At 37.3% G+C, this 26,449-nt stretch overlaps 2 protein-coding genes across 2 annotated transcripts in view; one reads left to right on the top strand and one right to left on the bottom strand.

The window, feature by feature from the left end:
- On the bottom strand, positions 1-26,449 carry CCT4 (chaperonin containing TCP1 subunit 4). The gene is made up of 14 exons (XM_036750045.1): positions 25,945-26,449; positions 21,785-21,837; positions 18,087-18,176; positions 12,966-13,074; positions 12,495-12,637; positions 11,560-11,681; positions 11,097-11,229; positions 9,862-10,001; positions 5,683-5,779; positions 5,477-5,587; positions 5,264-5,394; positions 4,719-4,953; positions 2,465-2,578; positions 1-212 (listed from the first exon to the last, which is right to left on the bottom strand). Exons 1-14 carry the CDS (start codon positions 26,069-26,071, stop codon positions 198-200), a joined length of 1,620 nt encoding a protein of 539 aa, XP_036605940.1. The 5' UTR covers positions 26,072-26,449; the 3' UTR covers positions 1-197.
- Positions 26,202-26,449, top strand: part of COMMD1 (copper metabolism domain containing 1) — a 257,435-nt gene continuing 257,187 nt past the window's right edge. The window contains exon 1 of the mRNA XM_036750049.1: positions 26,202-26,315. The gene's annotated coding sequence lies outside the window, so the exon portion shown is untranslated. The remainder of the gene's footprint in view (positions 26,316-26,449) is intronic.

The following is a 26,449-nucleotide window of genomic DNA, read 5'->3' as shown; positions in this document are numbered from 1 at the left end:
TGCTTTCTTGAAACCAAATATTTACTATTTTTATTAGATTGTATTGACAGTTTTCAGATGGATGACAACTGGAAGCAAAGGTGTAAGAACTCAGAGAACAGTCTTCCAAACTACTAAGTGTTCCACAGGGCAATACTGTTCCACCACAGCTGCACAATGCATGTCTGTACCAGACAGATGAAGTACTATCAACAAGATTACCGAATATTCACCTAAAGAGAAAAGTTATATTAAGAGTTTAAAACCCTAGAATCAAAGAATTATGAGTTAGAAAGGAATTTTAAAATATCTGGTCAAATCACCTCCTTGCAACCATACTTTGAGTTTCTAATTTAGCTGCAAGGGTTTATCATGATATAGCAGGAAGAATGCTAGTTTGTACACAGAGGTCCTTGCTCTGAAACTCTGCGTGTAACTTGGGCAGGTTACATCAAACCTCAGAATCACAGAATTTTAGAGTCATCTAATCCAACCACAGTTAGTTATGCTATAACCTTTGTTTTGAAAACTAGAATTTGCTCCAAGACTGATTCATTAGGGAACATTTTGAGCATAAAAGTTGGCTTATGGGTGAGAATGCAGAAAACTACACTGCTTCATTGTAACTCATGAGCTTTTTTAGTTGCTCATTTCCACAAGTAAGCTTCAGGTCTTATTCAAGGTAATGTAGTGTGCATCTTCTGGTGCAGTAGCTGGAGGTGGAGGATGGCTAGTCCAAGCCTTTTCCACTTTCTGCTATGACCTCTCGTTTCTCAGGCTGGAATTTCAGCTTGCCCAACTTCCATGACATTTTGCTAGCCCAGCTCATGGGATCTGGGGTGCATGTCCTTATGAGCAGCAGCCTGAGCCTATAGATCCTGCCATTATAAATGTATTTCTTAACTAAATCATTTAACATGTATAAAATTGTGCTACTGTTTGCATTAGGTTCCTACCTTTATAAAATATGTTGATGAAATTTGAGTGTTGTGACTCTAACCCCATTTCCCCACAAGACCATGTTTTTTTATTGCTCATGTTGCATAGCACAGTGTTTTTTGAGAAGCGAATGTCAAGTTAGAGCAGAACTAGCTGTACTCTCACAGGCACTTCCCATTAGAACATAGCTGAGAAATGATCATCCAGCCAATAACCGAAGACTTCCAGAAAAGTGACTACTACCATGGCTGACCTGAAGCCTAAATTTGCTACTGCCACTTCCACCTTCATTTCTGGTTTTTCCCTCTGGGGGAAAACAAATAATTGTATTATCTAGCCAGCTTTAACAATCAGATGAGTTAGAGTACAAAGGGCTTTATGGTTATAATTATTTTGTTTCTTACATGGCATGTTTTTCAGATCCCTTTCTGTCCTCATTGCCCCACACTTGTCAACCTTCCTTTGTTCCAGCTCCCTCTATTCCGCACTGGGGACAATCATCCATTTCCAGAGAAGACAGACAGCCAGCTGTACAGTTAAGAGCTCAAAAATTAATTTAAAGCTCTTCCTGAAGAGGAGGGAGCTAGATGCTCTGAGGAAGAAGCTATTTGTCCTCCAAAGAATGATACAATAAAGCCACAGAAGTTATCAGATGAAAAAATTCCTCCCTCTGGATAGAAAAGAGGTAGAGAGAGAGGATAGGAGAAATGGGGAAGTGTTGATTCCCTGCTGGTACTAAGGTAGCTATATATCTGATGAGAAGAGAAAGGTCTTAGAAGACATTATTAGGGAACCTGCCCCAAATTATCAAAATAAATGACAACTACCCATTTCTGATAAAATCACATGGACACAAATGCCCAATGCCAGAAGGAACCCAAAACATATTGTCAAGGGTTGACAACTGTTCATTTTTCTCTCAGTTATACACAGATCACATATTCTTCACCTTTAGCTCAGTAATCTTATTTCCCTTCTACTTAGCCAAATAACATTGCTCTTATGGTCACTGTTCAAGGTCTAGTGCCTTTTAAAATTCTTCAACAAAAACCAACTTCTCCTTGTTAAAACCACTCGATGATAGCACAAGCTAATTTCAATCCCTAATAGAATAATTATTTGTGAACCATTAAAAAATGTTAACGATGTAAAGTTAGTTATAATTGGTATCACTTGAAACTGCAGAGAAACCAGACTCATAGTTCATTAAGTCTCTAATCACTAAAATGTTTTACCTACTAAAAGGAAATGGCCAAAGGACAAGTAATTACAAAATACTGACTGATCTGCATGAGTTTCCAGCCTCTAAATAAGGACTGAAATAGTAACCTCTTATTTATTTTTTTCGTAAGTAGAAATGAAATTGTATTTCTACTTAGGGAAAATTCCATTCTGCATGTAGAATCAAATTTTCTTGTGCTATAAATGGAACTTCTCAGGAACTTTTGGTTAGCACTTCACTTGCCTGCCTGTTTTACTCTATTTTTCAAAATGCCTCAATTTCTAAATGTGAATTTATGTCAGAAAAATATAATCTGAAACTTACCACATCATCAATCTTGAGAATGCTTCGGACTGTTTCAGTAGCTAGGGTCAGAGCACTGACTGACACCAACAAAGGTTGAACGACTAGCTCCTCCAAAATGTTGGAAATTCCACCCTGGAAATTAAATTTTTTTAGACTGTATACTATTTAACAAACATGTCAACAAAAACAATTATTAAATTGTTTATCAAATTATCATTTATTAAATTATTACATTATTCCCTTAGCAAAGCTCAACTGAATTTGATTTTCTCTTTAGTCTAATGTTAAAAAAAATTCTAAAAGGTTCTTTTCTAAGATGCCTTGGTAGTATTTCATTTAAACTGGGAAAGACTGATTTCGCATTTTTTTCTTCCAAGAACATTTTCTATGTTATGGATATTATTAAATAGAATACATTCATCATTGGGCAGGTCTTTTTATCCAGTTCCATGTATTTTTGTGTCTAAAATTTCATACCAACCTTTCCATTTCACAGCTGGAACCTTATTAATAACTCATATTTATACAGTACTTTATTAAGTTTACAAAGTATTTTCCTCATGACAACCCTGTAAGAGGGATAGGGCAAGTATTATCCCTATTATATAAATAAGGAGATAGCATCAGAAAGGTGATGTAACCTGCCTACACAACTTCACTCTTTATACTTTTATTTCCCTTGACTAGAATGCCCTCTTAGTATTGCCTCCAGATTTACCCATACTTCAAGACCTCATTCAAGTGCCACATATTCTCAATAGTAATGACAATAGTTACTTATAGCATCTTTAAGAAAAGATATCATTTTATCTTTGTAACAACCATGGGAAGTAGGTTCCATTATTATCTTTACAGATGAAGAAATTGAGGCACAGGGAGGTTAAGAGACTTGCCCAGGGTCACACAGCAAAGACGTGCCTAAGTTCAGACCTGAATTCAGGCCTTCTTGACTCTAGGTCTAATAGTCTATCTACTATGCCACCTAATTGCTCTTAACAAGACCACCCCCTCCTATACTGGCCCAATAATCTTCAGCTACAGGGCTCCTATTAACCATTCAAGGTATACTGCCTTGTACTGTCAGTTTATTTATTTCATATGTACATAATGTCTTACTGGTAAACTACTTAGATCCCGGAGGTTAGGAATCCTGCATTATACCATTCTGTGACAGGTTTCGGTAGTTACTTCCTCAAATTTAGGCTTTGCCAGACATTACCTCACTATTCATTCCAAAAGAAACTCCCTCTAGCTACATCAGGATGAATCTATTTTTATTTCACACATGCTTTCCTAATTAGTTCTTATAAAGAATACTATACCTATTTCTGAAGCTTTTACAGAAACAATTAAGCATGCATATCAGGGGTTCCTAACCTAGGATCTGAAAACTTTCTGTGACAAAATAGCAATAGTCCTATTTCAATTAAAATAGGCTTCCTGTATAATCCTTTGCATGTTACATATTTTAAAACATTATTCTGAGTTGTCTATAGTTTTGCAAATTTAGCACACAAAAAGTTAAGGGCCAATTTATAGAGTACTTGTGTTATTTATCAAGTACACTGCTTGAAGTAAAATCAGTCTTCCTCAATTCCTCAACATGAAGTTCTGTCAATTTTACCTGGATGTTTCCTATCCATTCCCTTCTTTCTACTCAATGGCTTATTTCAGGCCCTCATCAATTCTTAAGGCTACTGCAAGCAACAGCCTGAACGGCCTCCTTATCTTAAGTCTTTCTTTACCCTCTTGAATTCATCTTTAACACAGCTGCCTAAGTGAAAATCCTACAGTTCCAGCTTTTTATTACATCTAGGATCAAATACAGACTCCTTTGTTTTTGCACTTAAAGCCCTTTACAATATAGTTCCAGGCTATCTTTTCTATATATATGTTACACAATTCCCCTCCAAACTGGCATAGTGGCTATTCCATATACATCACCTCCATCTCCTTTCTCTATATCTCGCCAGGCACACCTTGCTCACTGCTCGGTTCAAGTGCCAGCTCCTACATGAGGCACCTTTTTTCTGAATTTCCCTCTCAGCTGTTAGTGCCACCCTCCACAAAATCTTACTTTGTACATCTTACCTATGTACATACATACACATTATTCCTCAAATAGAAAGGAAGCCCCTTGAGAAGAGGGATTATTCATTTTAGTTTCTTTATCCCCTATGTCTAGCACAATGCCTGACATAATGGAAATACTTCATAAATGCTTGCTGGCTGACAAAAAAAAAAAACAAAAAAACAAACAACCCATTATTACCTTTCGGACATTAATCCCTGCAGTGGTCTCTCCTTGAGCATGTCGATTTCTTAATTCTGTTACAGTAGAAATGGGATTAAGGCCTGCATTTTCAGCTAAAGTAGATGGAATGACTTCCATAGCATCTGCAAAAGCACGGACGCAGTATGACTCCATCCCTCTCAAAGAGCGTGAATATTCAGTCAAACGCAAGGCCAGTTCAATCTCTGGAGCACCACCTCCTGCAATCAGTGCTCTGAAATCAATAAGACAGGTTTATGGCTAATTTTCCAGAAAGACAACTGTTCGAACATTAAGAGAACATCTTTCAAATATTTTACTACTTGTAACTACTCAATAATAGCAAATTTGTTTTATCCAGACCTATGATTTCATCAGTTTAGGGAATTTGTGGTGAAGATCCTTTACCAATGCAGATTAACATAAAACCACACTAAAACTTTTGGGACAGTGTATGTATGTATGTATAAATATATGAAGATATAAACACATGGCCAAAGTACATAGAAACCATTTACTAAATTATCACTGACAAAATACATTACCTCTTTTTTACTAAACAGCGAACAACACATAAAGCATCATGAATTGAACGCTCAGCTTCTTCAATCACCAATTTGTTGGATCCACGAACAACAATAGTAACTGTCTTTCCAGGGCTTGCACAACCTGTAATCTACAGCAAATAAGCAGCATTGTTAGCTACCTAGTGGGGTGAAGAAAACTGCTAGCAAATTCAAATTTAATTATATGCTTACTTTGAGCAGTTTGCCAGAACCATTCAAGTTGACCTCCTCTGCTAGCTCAGCAGAGCCAAGCATTTCAGGAGTGAACTGGTCAATATGAGCAACTGGTTTGGTTCCAATTGTCTATAAAAGAAATTGGATCACAAAACACAATGTTTACAAAAGTACAGAACTTCACTCATGAATTCATTTCATAAGCGTTCAAAAAAACTGCTTACCTTACAAATAAACTCAATGTCTTCTCTTTCAATATCCTTAACCACCATAATCTTCATTTTGTTTAGGAAATGTAATGCAAGATCACTAAGAGCATCCCTAGAACAAGCCCAAAGTTGAAATGCCATCAGGGATCCTGTCCATGTGACAAGAAAGCTCTATTCTGTTCAACTGCTTTACAACATTTTCTTTCACCACTACTGTCATGACCAAGCAGTTAAGCAGGTAATTTACTTGTTCATTTAACGGTTGTTTTAACTATCTGTCAAAAAGGTCAGATTTGCAACACTAAATTGTTACTAAGTATAGTACAGATAATAAAAAGCTAATTGGAAAGAAAAAAATTTTTTAAGAGAAAATAACTTGGGTGTTAGAATTCCTTTGCTATTCCACTACTATTACCAAGACATGTCTGGTATTTCATTCATGTAGGTTGTTTAATCATTTCAGTTGTGTCTGATTCTTTGTGACCCCATTTGGTTTTTTTTTTTTGGCAGAGACAAGGTTTGTCATTTCCTTTTCCAGCTTACTTTACAGATGAGGAAACTGAGGCAAACAGGGTGAAATGTTTTGCCCAGGGTCGCACAACTAGTGTCTGAGGTAGGATTTGAACTCAGACCCTTCCTCACTTCAGGCCTAGCATTCTATTCACTTCACTACCTAGCTGCCCCTATTAATGTGGGTACATTCTACAATAATGTACATTACGATCCATGCACATCTCACTATAATTACACACACTCACACTAGAGAGGGGCTTTACCCATGTGCTAAGGCCTTCCTCTCTTTTGTCAATGTATGGATAACACCAGAGAATGAAGGCTGTCCACTCATCACTTGTCCTTCCTATGCAAAGGACCCAGCTTTCCGCCATCCCCCTCAATTATACATTGCTCTGATAATACCTTTATACCACTTCTACCTAAGTCTTCATCTGTAATGTGTCTGTTCATAGTTACCACACAACTGTACACTAACCTCTGAGTGGTAACTCTTCAGATATGATGTCTCACAGGACCAGAGGGACTTTGGAAAAGATGAATCATCATTTCAGGGAGAAGCTTGGGGTTCCCAAAGGCACTCTAGCCCATATTCCTATTCAATTCTGAGCTCAACTCACTGTCTACACATAATGGCAGTCCAAGATATATGTATGTCTCACCAAGGACATCGTTTAGGAGGTTTTACAATATTTCTGGGTTTAATGCAATCAGTGTAATGTCCTCTTTCAAGAGAAGCATCTACCACTCATAAGTAATACCTCTTTGATTTGGACTCTGCCAATGTCAAGGAGGATGATCAGTGCAAAAGCCCTTAGGTGAGCTCGCTGTTTCATTCTTCATGTGATAATAACTGGAGTTGCAGAACAAAAATAGCTGTTTTTACATCTTTCAAGGAAAACTATGAAAGAGAATACAAAATGGCACCCAGTAATAGGTGATACTCCTCCACATTTTGCAATGATGTTGACAGAGTGGTAGAAAAAGGTAGAGGGTGCCAAGAATCACATAATTATTTGATCATCTAACATTAGCTGCTAATACTTTAAATATGAAGTTCTTGTTGTTCAGTTGTTTCTGTCATGTTCAACTCTCCATGACCCAATTTTGGAGTTTTCTTGGCAAAGATATTGAAGTGGTTTGCCTTTTCCATCTCCAGCTGAGACAAATAGGGTTAAATGACTTGCCTAGGGTCACAGAGCTAGTGTCTGAGGCTGCATTTGAACTCAGGAAGATGAGATCTTCTTGATTCCAAGCCCAGTGCTTTATCCAGTTTGTCACATAGCTCTCCCATATGAGGTTCTTAGATAATGTATGATGTGCAGAGGGAATTAAATCTAGTAATTTTAATAGTCTTGCTACGCTGGTTTTACCCAGGCTCCACAAAATATTTCATGAGGCATTTGGTTGTCTCATGCAATGGTATTTATTTTTGTAGGTGGGAAAGCAGGGCAATTGGGGTTAAGTGACTTGTTCAAGGTCACACAACTAGTAAGTGTCTGAGGCCGAATTTGAACTCAGGTCCTCCTGACTCCAGGGCCGGTGCTCTACTCATTGTGCCACCTCGCTGCCCCTCATGTAATGGTATTTATGAAGAAATAGGATAAAACCCCATGAATTCCAAATTCATCAATACATAGTCTAGAGCAGAAGTGTCAAATTTTGTAAACACTCAAACCAGATTAAAATGTAACTGGGAACTGTTTAATCAAATAAATAAAAATACAACATAATGTTAATTTGTGGTTTTCTAAATCTGTTTGACACCTTGGTCTAGAGAGCCCATCATGTCCTTTGCTTTATAATCATATTCTTTTTCACCTCTGAGCCCTACTAAAAGCTAAAACTGAAACCTAAAGGACAATCCCTAAATTGTCCTCTTGCTCAGTTATTATCAGGGCTTTCCTCAATTTGTTTAAAATGAACATTAATCTTAAAAAGACTTAGCAATTCTGATCAATGCAATGATTAATCAAAGCTACAGAGGAAGGATGATGAAACATGTTACTTTTCTGCTAGAGGAAAGATGGATTCAAGGAGCAAAAGGAAACATGCATTTAGGGGCACGGCAAACGTGTGGATTTGTTTAGCTTGACCATACTTACCTGTTAAAAGGATTATGTTTGTTCCTCTTTTTATTTAGGGGAAGCTAGCAGTAAAGAAGTTTAGAGGCAAATAGAGAAGCAGGACAACTTTGAAAAGAACATAAATTTATTTTATACTTTCTTTAAGCCAGAGACATGTAATAGGTATGTGGTTTCACATACAATATTCTTTTCCTGATCTACTTTGTGTATGAAAATGTTCTCTCTTTTTTGGGGCATTCTGTTAAAATAAGAATAAATCTTTTTTACAAAGTATGCTAATACCACTTCTTTCTACAGGGCCAATTTTTGTCTTCTGGACTTGATTTTCTCTATAGCGCTCATATTTTGTAATCACTGTGTACCTTTATGCGTATTTGCTCAGAAGCCAGCTGAATTCCAACTGTATTAAGTACTTATCAGTCTTGCCATTGAACTAGCTCCCTCTCCCGTCACATTTTTCCAAATGCTCTTGGGCACTACTGGATATCTGACTTTCTGTATAACATCAAGAAGATGAAGATAAAGTTTGTCAACTTCTAAAAAGGGTTCTCACCCACTGCCTCTTTTCTCTTCTTCACACCTTTTAACACCTTGAAATACATCTTCTATTTTAAAGAATAAGACAGTATTTCCTTAAATATGTTCACTAATTAAAACATTTCTCACCTAAAAGGTTCATGGTTTTACTATAAAATTTGATTTACTAAGGGCTTCTTGATTAACATTCATTAATCAGTACCTTCAGCTGGTAATTTTTATACTTGCTTTCGTAATCACTCAAGAGAGATTTTACGTCATGGGTTTATAATTTTCTAGAAGTATTAATGATTCTCTCAGATAGTTATCCTTTTCTGTTTTCTAACTAGCTTTCATTAGGTCTGATAAGAACTACTTGATAAAAACTAGGATAGATGTTGGGTTACTTATAGCAGGTACTGAAAAACCACCACTACTATCAACAATAAACAACAGATTACTGTACTATGAGATAGCTGTTAGGAGTAATGTAGTAATTTCATGTACCTCTGAGAAAAAAAGTATCAGCATATACATTTTCTGTTTTTAAAATGAAATTTATTATTTCCCAGTTAATAAGCACTAATTTTCTCTCCCTCCAATTTTCGGGGGGCTGGGAGGCAGAGGAGGGAAAAACAACCAAAAAAATAAAACCCTCATAACAAAGAAGCATAATCAAACAAATTCCCACATTGGCCATGTCAATATGATCAAAATACATTTTGAGATAGCCTTTTATGACCTTTTAAAGAATTCTGCATCATACAAATCTTCTCCACAAACCTAAATCCTAAGGTTAGAATAGTTCTAGCTTTGCTTTTATGATTTACTATTGGCACTGAGTTACCTGAGATGAGGGTCAGGGAAAAGAACTCCCTGACTGCAACACTGCTATATGGGGAAAAAAGGAACTGCCTTACAATTTACCTCAGGAATGTTTTATGGAATAGAGACTGCCCTGGGATCTTGGATTATAACTACACAAAATTCTACTAACATATTTGTATGTAGTTCTAATTAGAAAGCAAAGTCAAATAAGTATTTAAGTCTTAAATAAGATGTATTTCATGTCACTTACCTTAGAATAGATTTCTGTATGAGGAGTACATTACATCCAGATTTCTTAATCTGCTTCACTAAATTGAGAATATAAGCTCTCTCTTCTCGCAAAACTCTGTCCATTTGAGCATAGTCAGAAACTACAATTTGATTATCCATCTGTAGAAAGGGAATATGAATATTGTGCATTTTAAGCTTTTAAAAAACATATTAGGAACGGTTGGTTATGATTAAATATTTTTCTACCATAAAAAATGCTGAGTATGAGGAATTCAGAGAAACATGGGAAGACTTGTGTCTGAGGCTGGATTTAACTCAGGTCCTCCTGAGTCCAGGGCTGGTGCTGTACTCACTGTACCACCTAACTGCCCCTGAGAACCATGTTTTACATATTCTGTTAGATGTAATTGCTTTGTTGGTTTTACTTAACGTTTTTCTGTGAGGGTTTTATACAGGAAGGGTTAATAATAAAGATATGATTGGTCTAAAAAATGAAAGGCATCAATAAAATGTACATTCCCAAAAATATGGTGTTCAGAGTAAGACAACCATGAAAGATATTTTTAAATAAAAAGCTGACACATGGAAGATAAATTAGACTTGTTTTGCTTGATCTCAGAGGGAAGAACTTAGAGATTCAAGAACAGAAGCTACAGAGAGGTAAATTATCAGCTTGATGTAAGAAAAACATCTTAACTGAAGTCCTAAATTTGTACAAAAGTGAATGGGCTTTCTCAGGAGGGAGGTCTTCAAAATGCTAGAAACCATTCATCAGGAATTATTGTAGAAGATCCCTATTGAGGCATAAATTAAGACTAACAGATGACCTCTGACATTATCTTCCAACTCTTAAGTTTCTTTGATCATCTGAAAAAGACATTAGGACAGTCCTTTTAGCCGTTAAAATAATGGAAACTGTCATATACATATGAATAAAATAATATTTCAGGAGTGGAAATGTTGGAAGAGATACAGACTCAGCTACTTGTTTTTACTTATGTCTGTCATATTAGACAAGGTGAAAGAAAGCTCCAGACAACTATTTGTCTTCACATCCTTTTAAATTATGCCTCTGGGAAATGTAAAATGTATGGCACTGTTACAAGATTACCTGGCATGCTAACTTTAAATATACTAACATAGTGCTTCCTCCAGGATAAAGACATTGAGGTGATTCAGGTTCTCTCCTATTTATTGGTGCTCAGGAATCTATGAATTCAAATAGTGGTAACAATCAGAATCAGATTTACTTACATCTGTTTTAGGAGCAGATAAACAAAACTGAATTAGACCAATCTTAGCTTTCTCAACTCTGGTTATGCCAGTATTTGCCACCTTCTGAGTTAGGACCAATCCTTCCACCAGTTCACAGTCATCAATTGTCCCTCTAAGTAAAATAAAAAATAAAGTATTAAAGAACATAAGTTTTAAACCTCAAGTTGCCAACTTTTAAAAAATATCAGAACCCTTATAATTTACATCGGCCCCACTCATAGGCATCTCTCATCTTATTCCTCTAACATAATGACACTAAGAAAACAAATTCCTATCTACCATCAAGATATTCAGAATTTTCACAATGACAGAACCACCAGAAATGAGGAAAAAACCAGTATTTGTTAGTCCTACTACCTGATTCCATTTTTGTCACACAAGTCATGCTTCCCTGAAACATTAACTGTGATTGATGAACGTAGTAAGTATAGATTTCTCTTACCCAAGCTTCTTGACTATTTTAATGTCTCGAAGATCTACACTAGTAGCTGTTGTTGGGTCAATCACCTTCATCACGGCATCTACGCTCATTGGAGAAAGCAGGCTCGAGTACTGAGATACAACCTAAAAGCATTTAATTTAAAAAAGGTCAGCTTTGAAACATAATGGAAAACTGCTTACTATAGATAAACGCTATCTTCTCTAATGATAAATGTAAAGAAAAACACCAGTTTTGGAGAAATTTTAAAAAATTTACTATAAAAACATTTTCCTCCCACATTTACAGATGAGTTAAGTTTCTCACCAATACTGGGTTAACTTCTTTTTTAAAGCAAAAACATGATTAACGATTTAATTTTTCAAACACAGACTATATACTCTACTTTTGGACACTCACAGCCCCACAACTAGCATTCCCCAGTATCTTCAGAACAGCAAGAAGCTTCATTCAATATTAAGGTACTGGAAGGATAGTTCTAGCACATTTGAAAGGGCAATCATTATGGGCACAATCCAGTCTTGGTCCCATGCCCAAAGAGCAAGGAAAATGTATGGGTCTGGCACTGAGAGGAGGAATGGAGTTAAAACAGGAAAGATAGGAAAACAGAAGATGCAAAGATGCTAGGGGTTACCAAACTTTCAGTAAAATTTTAAGCATTACTATGTTAACCTTTGAGTTTGCTGAATGATTAACAAGAATAAAGTCACATTTACAAGACATTTAAAGCTTGCAAACCTAAAGAAGGTCTATGGAGGTGTTTCTGGTTTAAGACAAAGGAGAGAGTCTTAAAATGTTGCTCCACAACTACAATTATGTTTTCTCTCCAACTACAGAGAAAAGAAAGATTTGCCCATTTCTTCAGCCTTCATATCACTGAAAGGATTCCTCAACAAAACCAAAAGGGCACAATTCCAGAAGTCTTTAACTCTTCATACCTTTGAGTTTAGTGAAGTGGTTGCACTATTTAGCAAAGTTTCTCTGTCACTCAGTTCCACTGGCTGTGCCATTTTGGTTAAGACCTCAACACCTCTATCCAAAGCTTTCTGGAATGATTCCGAAATGATGGTTGGGTGAATCCCTGTCAAGTTTAAAACTCAAGTTGTTAATCAGTCATTTAATTACTAGAACTTTATCTTATTTACTATTACACATTTGTTAAACTGTTTTAATAGCTACAATTACACTATTTTAAAAATGACATTGATTTTTTTTTGAAAAGCAAATTACATTATTGGTTGAGTTATATTGTTTCTTTCCAAGAAAAACCAACCTACAATTACTAAAGGAAAAATAAAGTCTTATCCACTAACAAAGACCTCATTATTCCAAAATAAAGCCTAATAACTTTTCTACAGAAAATCATCTTTATCGAACCACTACTTAGCAGTAACACAAATTCAACCTACCCTTTTGAAGAAGTTTGGTACAAGAATCCAAAAGAGATCCAGCAATGATAACAACAGACGTGGTACCATCACCAGCTTCAATATCTTGTGCTTTGGAGAGCTCCACCAACTAAAAAAGAAAATACAGAAAGTTGTCTAATTTTAAGTGACAGGGCACATTAAGACCTAATTTAAGTAACAGGTCAACAGCCCTGTTAAGGTACTTTGATAGTCTTAGGAAGATTAATGAAGTTTTGGCTACACATAAAGCTTTAGAATGGGTTTCAGCATGTGCATTTATGTCGCATTTAAAAGCCAATGCAAAAACAAGTTCCTAAGAGGGAAAAAAAAATCTAATGCTATAGTGTCATAAATTTGCCTTTCTAGAAAACTTAAAATTCCACAAGGGAATGAATGTCTTTCCACCCTACCCCCCTTCTCCCTCCTCATTCCCCAAGGTATGTAGCAAAAGCATTAAGATGGAAAATTCTGCAAAACGGGGGAGGGGAGGCACATAGAGTGGGGCAGGAAGAAGCGAGATAGCAGAATTTATATTTCCCTAGCTGCATAGAATCTCATGTTTCATGATCAGTAATTGATTCTAGAATGTTCACTCCTCCACATAAAGGCTAGTTATTTGCTTCATCATGATATGTGAGTTAACTGTGTTCTCAAAGGCTGTCAAGAGAATACTAGCTCTGGCAGGTCCTAGCAAGGTAGAAAATCTAAGAATGGGACCAGGATATCTAGGAAGAAAGACAGTCCCTAGGAGGTTGTCCACCAAGTAATGAATGTCGGCATTGTAATATGGAAGTCAAAAAGACTAAAATAAACCTTTCTATCAAGAAGCGGAGGGTTTAAAAGTATTATGGACACTGAGATGGCATATTTTTAAAGAAACTGTTTTGAATAGGGGCCTGGACACTGACTAGATGCTCGTTATTCAGGAGCTAACTTAGCTCATAGCTAGGTTTGTCACAGCGATTTTTTTTTAGCCAGAGTGATTCTTGAATCAATTAATGAAAATGAATATAGGTGGCTACTATGCACCAGACACTGTGCTGAATGTTGAGGATACAAATACAAAAGTAAGCACCCTCCAAGGAGTTTATAGTAGAAGAATATTAGTAAGTTGACAAATAAGTAAATACGGCATAAATTAAAAAAAAAAAAAGTCATGGGCTGGAGGAGAATCAAGAAAGACCTCTTCATTGAAGGAGATGGCACAAGAGCCAAGCCTTGAAGGTAACTAGGTGCTCCAGATGGCAGGCATAAAACGAAAGCCTTTGCAAAGGCACAATCAGAAAAGATTAGGACATCATGTAGGGTGAACAAGTAGGATGTCTGGGTTAGACTAAGAATAAAGGACAGTAGTCTATATTCGGTTTGAAAAGATAGGCTGGAGCCAAACTGTGCAGGACATTCGGTGCTGACCAACGGAGCTTGCATTTGATCCTAAAGGCAACTGTTAGCCACCGAAGCTTTAAAAGTATGCTGAGAGGGGCAGAGCCAAGATAGTGGCTGGAAAGCAGGGACTAGTGTGAGCTCCCCGCTGAGTCCCTCCAAAAACCTATAAAAAATGGCTCTGAACCTATTCTAGAACTACAGAACCCACAAAATAGCAGAGGAAAGCAGGGCTCCAGCCCAGGATAGCCAGGATGGTCTCTGGGTGAGGTCTACCCCGCACAGAGCTGGAAGCAGAGCCCAGCATGGGCAGCGCGGACCAACCAGACCAGGAACCAGGTGGAGCGTGCCCTAGCACCCTGGATCAGTGAGCTGCAGCAGTTACCAGACTTCTCAACCCACAAATACCAAAGACAACAGAGAAGGTTAGTGGGAAAAGCTGCAGGAGTGGAAGGAGTTCGCAGTTTTGCTACCGCCCCCGGGGCAGCTAAAGAACTACAGCTGCAGTTGCTTCTGGCCCCAGGCCCACCTGGTGGGAGAAATTAAGTGGCAGATCAGAGCAGGAGTGAAGAGCCTGCTGAAGACCTAAGTCCAGTCCGGGTTGGGGGTTCTTGGGGAAGGAGTAGTGCTGGTGTGGCAGAGCTGGCACATCCCCCCAAGCTTGGAACATAGTTCTCTTAACTCTACAAGCAGTCATACCCTGCTGAAAAACTCAAGGATTAAGTTAGTTGGCTGGGAATATGGCCAGGCAGCAAAAACCTACCCAGATTCAGCCTCAGACTTTGGAAACTTTCTTTGGTGACAAAGAAGACCAAAACATACAGCCAGAAGAAGTCAACAAAGTCAAAGAGCCTACAACAAAAGCCTCCAAGAAAAACATGAACTGGTCTCAGGCCATGGAGGAGCTCAAAAAGGATTTGGAAAAGCAAGTTAGAGAAGTAGAGGAAAAACTGGGAAGAAAAATGAGAAGGATACGATAAAACCATGAAAAAAAATCCATCAAAAAAAATACGGAAAAATACACTGAAGTAAACAACACCTTAAAAAATAGACTAACTCAAATGGCAAAAGAGTTCCAAAAAGCCAATGAGGAGAAGAATGCTTTGAAAGGCAGAATTAGCCAAATGGAAAAGGAGGTCCAAAAGAAAGAAAATACTGCCTTCAAAATTAGATTGGAGCAAGTGGAAGCTAGTGACTTGATGAGAAATCAAATATTATACAACAGAACCAAAGGAATGAAAAAATGGAAGACAATGTAAAATATCTCACTGGAAAAACCACTGACCTGGAAAATAGATCCAGGAGAGATGCCATGATCAAAAAAAGAGCCTAGATATCATCTTTCAAGAAATTAGCAAGAACTGCCCTGATATTCTAGAGCCACAGGGCAAAATAGAAATTGAAAAGACTCCACCAATCGCCTCCTCAAATAGATCCCAAAAAGAAATCTCTTAGGAATATTGTCGCCAAATTCCAGAGCTCCCAGATCAAGGAGAAAATACTGCAAGCAGCCAGAAAGAAACAATTTGATTATTGTGGAAACACAATCAGAATAACCCAAGATCTGGCAGCTTCTACATTAAGAGGTTGAAGGGCTTGGAATACAATATTCCGGAGGTCAATGGAGCTAGGATTAAAACCAAGAATCACCTACCCAGCAAAACTGAGTATCATGCTCCAAGGCAAAATATGGATTTTCAATAAAATAGAGGACTTTCAAGCTTTCTCAGTGAAAAGACCAGAGCTGAATAGAAAATTTGACTTTCAAACACAAGAATCAAGAGAAGCATGAAAAGGTAATCAAGGAAAAGAACAAGAAAAAGAAATTGTTAAGGGACTTACTAAAGTTGAACTATTTTGTTTACATTCCTACATGGAAAGATGATGTGTATGATTCATGAGACCTCAGTATTAGGGTAGCTGAAGGGAATATGTGTGTGTGTGTGTGTGTGTATACACACATACATACACATACAGAGAGAGAGAGAGAGAGAGAGAGAGAGAGAGAGAGAGAGAGAGAGAGAGAGGGAGAGGGAGAGGGCACAGGGTGAGCTGAAGATGAAGGGAAGATATCTAAAAGAAATAAAATCAAATTAGGGGATGAGAGAGGAATATACTGAGAGAGGGAGATAGGGAGAGATATAATGGGGTAAATTATCTCACATAAAAGTGGCAAGAAAAAGCAGTTCTGTAGGAAGAGAAAAGAAGTCAGGTGAGGGGGAATGAGTGAATTTTGCTCTCATCAGATTTGACCTGAGGAGAGAATACCATACATACTCAATTGGGTATCTTACCCCACAGGAAAAAAGGAGGAAGAAGATAAAAAAAGGGGGGATGATAGAAGGGAGGGCAGATGGAGGTGGAGGTAAACAAAAACAAACACTTTCGAAAGGGGACAGGGTCTAGGGAGAAAATTCAATAAAGGGGGATAGGTTAGGAAGGAGCAAAATAAAGTGAGTCTTTCACAACATGAGTATGGTGGAAGGGTTATACATAATGATACGCATGTAGCCTGTGTTGAATTGCTTGACTTCTTAGGGAGGGTGGGTGGGAAGGGAAGAGGGGAGAGAATTTGGAACTCAAAGTTTTAAAAACAGATGTTCAAAAACCAAAAAACAAACAAAAAAAAAGTTTTTGCATGCAACTAGAAAATAAGATACATAGGCAATGGGGTGTAGAAATTTATCTTGCCCTACAAGAAAGGAAGGGAAAAGGGGATGGGAGGGGAGTGGGGTGACAGAAGGGAGGGCTGACTGGGGAACAGGGCAATCAGAATATACGCCATCTTGGAGTGGGGAGGAGGGTTGAAATGGGGAGAAGATTTGTAATTCAAACTCTTGTGAAAATCAATGCTGAAAAATAAATATATTAAATTAAAAAAAAAGATATTAAAAGTATGCTGAACTGTGAAATGATCAGACTGATTCTGTGTCTTTTTTTTATTGACCTTAGTTAATTGATTTTGTCTGGTAACTCCCTAAATCATGGTTGTCTGAAATTGGTTCAGAAGTTCAGCTGGCCCGGAATGAATTAAATTAAATCCAGTTCTCCTGTTAAGCACTTCTATTCTTGCCTCAAGGAAATCTGCTATCCTTTGGGAATGCAGGTGGACAGCAGGGGGTCTGGTCTAGCATCTTTGTACCACCAAGCTATCCTTCAAGGGCATCTAGTTTGCTACCCAAAAAAGTCTGGTCCGCTGTCTCTAAACTTGCAGGTGGAATGAAACAAAGAACACCTAAGTCACAGGAGGGGGTTATTGTTAGCCCCTCATTCCCAATTTCCAAACAATCATATTGTCACACACATCTCAACTCTGTAACCAATCATACTAATTTCGCCATTCATGATACTGAGCTCTTTTAACCAATCATAACTTGTTCCCTGCCAAGAAGTCCTGTTATTTGTTCTGTATTCACCATAGTATAAAAGAGAGCTATGCCCCTCATATGGAGTCTTGGCTTTGCAGAGGAAGCTAAGATCCTATTTATTGGTAAATTCACGCTTTACTAATACATTGATGGTGCTTAGAACTTTGTGTCTCAGTTTACCTTAATTTTAACTGCTCCAATTGTAAAGGGGAACATACTGAGTCAGTGGAGAGAATGCTCATGCTAACAAAACTCACTGAAGTAACAAGATGTAAGTATTCACCATACTTAAATGTCATGGAAATTATAAACTAAAGTCTAAATTAAGATTAAAAAGTAGTTTGTCACATAAAAGAAAAACTATATTTACCATCCTGGCTGCTGGATGCAAGACTTGCATTTGTTTCAAAATTGTAGCACCATCATTGGTAATGGTCACATCACCTTTTCCATCTTGAATCTAGAAATTTTTGAAATGAAAAAAGAAAACAAAAAAGACAAATTTCTTTAGTCAACATTAATTTGGTTTCCAAAAATGTTCTACTCATATTTAAAAGCTTAACATCTATATTATCTTTTATGTATAATGCATCCAATTTCTTAACACCCAAACACCTTCACACCAGCCTTTATTTCATACTTGAAATATTAGCTCCTTGTTGATTAGAAAACTGAGGCTCAGAAAAATGGAGTCTCTCCACCACATTTCACTGGTAAATAAGAGGCAGTTAGGTAGCCTAGTGGATGAAGAGCACTGGGCCTAAAGTCAGCAAGATTTGAGTTCAAATCAGCCTCAGATACTCACTAGCTTTGTGATTATGGGCAGGTCATCTAGCTTTTATCTGCCTCAGTTTCCTCTACTGTAAAATGGAGATAATAATAGCACCTAGCTCTTAAGGTTGTTTTGAGGATCAAATGAGATATTATTTGTAAAGTGTTTAGCACAGTGCCTGGCATATAGTAGGCACTTAATAAATGATGATTTATTATACTGACTTCTCATTATTACTGAGGCATTTTCAAATATTCAATAATGATACTAATCTATAGCTTACCTTATTCAGATATTAGGATTATAATTGTTTGATAAAAGGAGTCTGTTAAGAGTGACTTCTCAAATTTGTATAGCACTGATAGTTATTTTAAAACTTTATGGAATTAACCAAGAGTTTTTCCTCACTTTGATAGTTGCTTTACAACTAGTTTTACTTCCTTTTCTGAGGCTGTATTATTTAAGATCTCTATTTGGTTTTCTTTTAAAATATTTTATATTTTTGAAGGTATTCCTCTATTTCTTGTGTTCTCAAGTTCCGTTATCATACGTGTAGTAGTTCAGAGAAATTAAATAAATTTTTTTTTGTATGTTCATTTGCTCTTTTGCTGATTTGATTTTCTGCCCTATTCTTTTTGGTTTCCAGTATGTTTCTTTTCTTATGTTCAATATCTCTTTTTTGTGCTCATTTTAGTTTAGCCCTCTAATTTAAAAAAAAAATAACATTAATCCTCTCCTTTCTGATTTTGTTAATGCATGGTTATAAGGGCGCAATACCCCCCAGCACCCGTGCAGAAATTTTGTTATGTTGCTTCATCATTATCGTTTCCTTTCACATAATTATTGTTTAGGATTCAATACTGGATATTGATTTTAAAAATTTTAAATGAAATCCTGTTAAAACATATTACAGCAACTATTCAAGAAAATTATCATTATTAGCAAACTGGACTTATACTAGGAATTCAAGGATGGTTCAACATTAGGAAAACAATCAACATAATATTAACAATGTCCCAAAATCACATGACTATCAACAGCTGCAGAAAAAGGCTCTGACAAAGCACTACACTCACTTTATGCTAAGAATACTAAAAAGTATTGGTAGAGAGGGAATTTTTTTTTAATATAAAAGGTATTATCTAAAACCAAAACCAAGCATCATATTCAATGGGGACATAGTAGAAGCTTTCTAATAAATATAGGAGTAAAACAAGGACAACCACTCTCCTTGCTGTTTTTTGAAAGGAAATCTAGAAATGCTAGCAATAGTAGTAAGAAATAAATTAAAGATATAAATATAGGTTAAGAAGAGGTAAAACTACTCATGATATGATGATTTACTTAGAAAATTCCAGGGAATCAGAAAAGGTACTAAGATAATAGCTTTGGCAGAGTGGCAAGGTACAAAATAAACCCTCAAAAATTAATAGTAGTTCCATACATTAATAAAATCCAAAAGTCAGTAAGAGAAGTGGAAATCTTATTCCACATATCTAAAAACGCATAAAACATTTGGGGGCAATCTACTGAAACCCACAAAATACTTATATAGATTTAATTACAAAGTATTCCTTAAAGAAATAAAGCCCAAGTTAAATGGCTGGAAAAATATTCAGTACTCATGGCTGAATTAAAAAAAAATAGTAATACTATCAAAGCTAATTTACAATTTTAATGCTATATCAATCAAAAGGGATACTTTACAGAACTTGATCATCAAATAACAAAATTCATTCAGAGAAACAATGTACCTAGAATACAAAGGGAAATGATGAAAAAAGGTTGGGAAAATAAGGAATAACACTTCCAGATCTCAAAACCATCTGGTATTGATTAAAAAACAGATGTAAATCAATGGAATTGACTAGGTAACAGAGACTCAGAAAGAATGGAACTCAATAACTTGTTCAATCAACAGGAAAATATGGATTACTTCTGGAAAGAACTCTTTGATTAAAAAAAAAAAAACCTGTTGTGAAAAGTAGAAAGAAGACTGCCAGAAATTAGGCTTAGACATATCATGTTTTCTTTAGACATTCTCTCTCATGTCCAACTCTTTGCAAACCCTTTGAGGGTTTCTTAGCAAAGATACTGGAATGATTTTCCATTTCCTTCTCCAATGAGGAAACTGAGGCAAACAAATTAAATGACTTGACCAGGGTCACATAGCTAGCATCTGAGATCATATATGAACTCAAGTCTTCCTGATTCCAAGCCCAGTACTCTATTCACTGCACCACCTAACTGTCCTAAATGTATAATATTCCACAATAAATTCAAAATAGATACATGATCTAAATAATAAAGATCTATCGCAAAAAATTAAGAGATCATATACCTTTCACAGCAATAAATAAGAAATGTGATAGAGGCAATTACAAAATATAAAACATAACTTTGATTACATTAATGGAAAAGCCTCTGCACAAACTTAATACATCTGGGATAAGAAGGGATATGACTGAATATGGAAAAATATTTGAATCAAATTTCTAAAAACATATCTATCTATATTCAGTTTTATATTCCCCGTTCCCCGCTTCACTTCCAAAAGCAATTCCCCTAACTGATACTAATAGATATATCTGGATCAAAGGATACATAAATCAAGTCTTCAAAAGAAGAATTATAAACTATCAATAACCATACTATTAACAAGTATAAGAAAGAATGGTCCAAATCATTAATAACAAGAGGAATGCTAATCAAAACAACCCTGAGGTTTCACCTCACATCATAATCTATGTTGGAGGGGTGGTGGGAAGATACGCATTGTAGTACACTGTTGGTGGAGCTGTAAATCAGGACAACCAGAATGGAAAGCATTTAGAATAAAGTAAATAAAATTATTAAAATGTCCATACCCTTTGACTCAGAGATTTCACTACTAAGCTTATACCCTAAAAAGGTCATTGAATCCCCACATATAGCAAAACAACTCCTTTTCCCAATTCTTCCAAAGATAATTTATTTCTAAGAATGGTATAAGCCAGCAAGCTGAAAATTAGCTCTAATTTAGGTTATGATCTTTGCACATGTGAGAGATGGATTAGGCTTCCATCATGAAACTGGAAAAGGAGAGAGGAACTGGGCAGAGGAATGAATGGCAAAGATGTACAGATTTATAGGTTTTCCAGACTCAGAGTTTTATTACATGATTTCAATACTTGGTTTGCAGGTCATTAGTCACCAACACTTAATGCAAGCTTTATGAAACATCTTCACTTTAAAAACAGTGCTTCCCTTTCCTAGTAAGCAATTATAGTATTTTATAAATCTTTTAAAAAATTTACCATTTTGTCCATTCCTTTTGGTCCAAGGCTAGTTCTAATAGCATCCGTAACAGCTGTAAAAAGGAGAAAAATGTAAGAAATATTTTTTTTGACATTTAAAATTGTACACCTAGCACAAATATGATATCTTACCACTCTTTATTGCAATCCAAATAAACATTATTTCATCTTTTCATTGTAAGGCCACTATGTGCAGTATTTGGGATTTATTCTATAATACTGCAATAGGAAAACTAAGTTTGTAGACTCACTCTACTTTTCTTCAAATATCAGAATGCTAAGAATCCAATTAGAAAGTTTTGCTTTCTTTACTTCCTATCTTAAAACAAATGAATTTTGGAATTTTAAAACTACTGGTATACTCAGGTGTTGTTACCAATATTCAGAGACCAAGAAAAATCAAAGTACTGTACTTAGTCATAGATAGTTGAGAAGTCACCCTAGCAGGAATAATGAAATATTTATTCCATTAGAATAAAGGACAAAATCTTTTCTTTGATCCATGACGGCTTGAAATTAGTTAGAAGAATCAGTGTAACACTAGCTATAGTACAAATTACACTATGTAGAGAAGGCAGACTATAGCAATGTAAATAAAGATAACACTAAAAGATAATGGAATTCAGATTAAATACAATGTTGGCTCCAAATGACAAAGTAAAACACGCTTCTTTCCTTGTCATTACGAACAGTTGCTTGTGCTGTCAGTCATAATCCCTATTATTAGACAGCTTTGAGTAATTTTTTTAATGTTAGGAAATATGGAGGAAAGAACTGCTTATTGGGAATTGAGACTGTGTCATCAAAATGTGGAATTTTTTAAAAAATTATGTTAATTTTTAAAAATGCTATTATAGGTCACTTTTCCCCATCCAAGTTATTTCATTATTAACCACCTCCTTTTAAAAGTTATGACATCTAACTCAAGTGTCAGGAAGGCATAACAACTTTCAGAGAAGCTAAATATGACCCACCAACTAAGGCATTTAAAATCATCTTGAAATGAAGCAGAGTAATTCCTCAAAGCCAACGTTTCATTTTTGCCTTTGTAACAACTGGGTGTCTAGTACAGCACCCTTTTATGTACCAGACACCTAATAACTATGTGTTGAGTTGAATTAAGAAGGGATGGGGACCAGTCTTGTGAATTTCATTAGTATTGAAAATTTCTAGAAGAGGAAACTCCCTCCCGCCAATGCAAGTTGGCACCTTCTATAGATTTAGAGTAGCCTAAAGTGCACTGAAAGGTTAGATGACTTGCCCCTGGGTCTTCCCGGCTCTGAGGTCAGTTCTCTATCCATTATACCATGATCCCTCTTGTGGACAATCTTTAAAGCATGTAGAATTTCAGAACTGAAAGGTTGTTTGATGCCATTTAATTGGTGAGGTGAAATGGCATAGTGGAAAAGAGAATCAGAGTTTAAAGATTTGGGTTCAAATCTTGACCCTACTACCTACCACTTTGTGTGATCTGGTAAAGTAGTTTTGGGCCTTGGGTTCCCCATCTGCACAATACTAATTAACTGTCATTCTATATGGTACTTCATTATCTCATTTAAGCCTCATAACCACCCTACAAGATATTATCATTCACGTTTCTGACTATGAAACTGAGGCTCAGAAAGGCTACATGACTTGCTCAGTTACATAGCTGGTACAGGTCTTTCTGAGATTCTCTTCTGGTTCTAAAATCTTTACAAATCCTGTAAATTTTAGCATCAGGGAAACTGAGCCCTCAATTAGGTAAATAGTTCATTCAAAGACCAATTGTTCTCATCCCCCAGTTTCATTACTAGACTTTAAGGCCTAAGTCATTAAGTTAACTTTAGGGTTTGGTTTACATATCTATAAACTAAAGACATATAAATTTTTTTTAAAACTGCCCATGGGGGAAGGTATATGCAATAATGTACCACCTGCCCACTGGGATATACTGATTGTACCAAAGTCTTCTGGTCATCTTCTCCTTAAAATAGGCAAATATTCAGACAAGTGGTTAAGCAGGAACCTCTTTCAGCTTACTTGGTACAAAACTGTAAGATACCTAATCTTATTCTAGACATAAAATCTAATTGTAAGTATGAAATTACATTTTATGTTGATTTTTCTAAGTTTCTGATCATTCATTAAACAACTATTGAGTTCTTACCACATGCACAACATTGTACTATGCACTGGAACTTTGGGGCTATTAGCTGTACCATAGTATCCATCATTTTATGATTTCTCAGATCATGAGGGAGAGGGGGTACAGGAAAGAAAAGGAAATGATAAACTACATCCTTTCCTTCTCACAGGCAATAATCCTCCCCTAATAAGTAAACTCTTCTCTGTCACTTTCTGGGAGTAAAAAGGTATTCTTTCCCCTGTACAAAAAGGATTCTGGAACTAATGACAGGTTACATTTATATACTTCTCACAAAGCTTTTTCTGAACTGAGAGTTAAGAAATCAAAAAGATAAAATGTTAGAGCTAAAAGTTCTAATCTCAAGTACCTCCCACATTTGAAGAATGAGGCCCAAGGAAGGACCTGGGCACTAAAGTCATACTACTTCTTAACGGCAGAAATAGAATTTGTTTCTGGATGATTAGAATCCAATATTCTGTACACTAAATCAGCATGTCACACAAGTACAAATCCCTCTACTAGTCTTAAACCACAAGCCCTAGATTTAGCTACACAAAACCATACTATTTTGACCAGCTCCAGGCTCACATTTAGACTTTCCAAGATAATGTTTAATTGTGATTTAATTAAAACCTCAAATTTTTTTCCTTCCCATACTTGGATGGAGATACTGCAGAGGTTAATGCTTTCTCCATCCTCACTGTGCCTTTATGGTAGTCTATTTAACTGCTCATTTCTACAGCTCTTTTACTACATGGCTTTATGTGACTCTCACAGAAACTATGTAGTTGCTACTACAGGTATTACTATGGTTACTGCACATCCCCCTGAATAGAGCTCCTAGCTTCCTTCGAGGCTTAGCTCATATGCTATTTACTAAGTCTTTGCCAATCTGTTACAGCACTCCCTTCTCAGACTAGTGTATGTACACGTAGATATACAAACACACATACATATATTTAGTTCTCTCTCTCTCACGAGAAAGAGATCTCCCTTCGTTGTCTTTGTATCACCAGTGTCCTTGACCCAGTGTCTTGCACATAGTATTAGCTTTGTTTCTTGGATTGATGGATCCTCATGTTACAGATGAGGCAACAAGTTCGGGACAGTATGACTAGCCCTTACTCATACACCTACTGAGATGTGGGGATTCCTATCTAGTATTCTAATGATCCTCTAGTGTAGCGTGCTACCCCCAAAGTCACTTGCAAATCTAAACGGAAGAACTAACAAAATGCCAATCAGTTTCAAGTCCCAAGTAGTGCAAGTTTGTGGCTTCAACAAAAAAGAACGGAGGTGTGGTAGCCACAGATATTCTAAGCGACTCTGAGGATCCTGATGCCCGCCACCGCCTCCATGTTTTGTAATGGAGAATATCGATTCGAGAAATTTGGTGAATGCCACAGTCTTAGTGAAAACTAATCAGTGAACTAGCATTTACTTAAACGTCTACTATGTGCCAGGCACTGTGCTAAACGATGGGGACATAAAAATAAAGGCAAAAGACAATCCCTTTAACAGTTTGATGAGGGAGACAACGTGCTAACAATTACATGCAAATAAGAACTACTCAGGATAAACCCAGAGCAGTTTGAGAGAAAACGGACAAAGACTGAGGGGCCGGAAAGGTTTCTTGTAAAAGGTGGGGTTTGAGCTGGGACTTGAAGGAAAACGAGGGAGTCCAGGTAATGGTGATGGAGAGGAAGAGGGAGAGCATTCCAGCTATCTGGGCGGAGATGGAGGGAGTGGGAAAGAAGGGTGCGGGGAATCTATGAAAATGCCGGGTAGGTAATAGGATGCCTTGAAAAGGAATGAGAGACAAGCCGGGGGGAGGGGAACTGATAGTGGACACATGCTGGGGGCTGGGACCGAACTGGGCGACGGGGAACCCAGCGAAGCCCTTTTGAGCCACTCCCCGAGGGCAGCCATCACGCTGAAGCTCACTCAGCCCAGAGAGACCCACCGAACTAGGCCCGGCCCAGCCCGCCCTTCGCGGCCGGCAGAGCGCAGGCGCGGCCCCCGCGCTCGCTACCTTTGGCGGCAGAGATGTTGCTGAAGCGGATCTGGGCCGGTTTGTCCCGGTCCTGGTAAGTGCCTCTCCCCCGATTGCCAGAACCTCCGGCAGGCCCGTTGCTCCTGGGACCCATGTTCTCCGGCATAGTCAGTCAGGCTCGGCGCAGTTCTGTCGTGACTCAAGAGCCCCGGATGGACGCGGATTGTGTCCGACCCGTGGACTAACGGTCTCCGACCAACGCCTCCACGAAGCTTCCAGAAAGCAGAGCCGGCGCCTGAGCAGACGAGGGCGGAGGCGGGGAAGACGGGTCCTGCCTCACGGCACGGCACCTGCAGTGACGTTAGCAAGAAGCGCCCGCAGCGCGCCGGAACCCAGAGCAGCCTGATGTGGTGCGTGGAGAGCAGATCGTTCTCAAATTGGGGAGGGCGGGAAGAACGAAACCGGTTATTAAATCAGCTGCCTTCGTTCCCGGTTATCTCCGGGCGGGGCGGTGGTTCTCACTGCGTTTAGAAAGGAGCGTGAC

This window comes from Trichosurus vulpecula, chromosome 3 (assembly GCF_011100635.1).
Source record: "Trichosurus vulpecula isolate mTriVul1 chromosome 3, mTriVul1.pri, whole genome shotgun sequence".
Taxonomy (NCBI): Eukaryota; Metazoa; Chordata; class Mammalia; order Diprotodontia; family Phalangeridae; genus Trichosurus; species Trichosurus vulpecula.
Note: the sequence above shows the minus strand (reverse complement) of the source record. Positions and strands in the feature narration are given on the sequence as shown.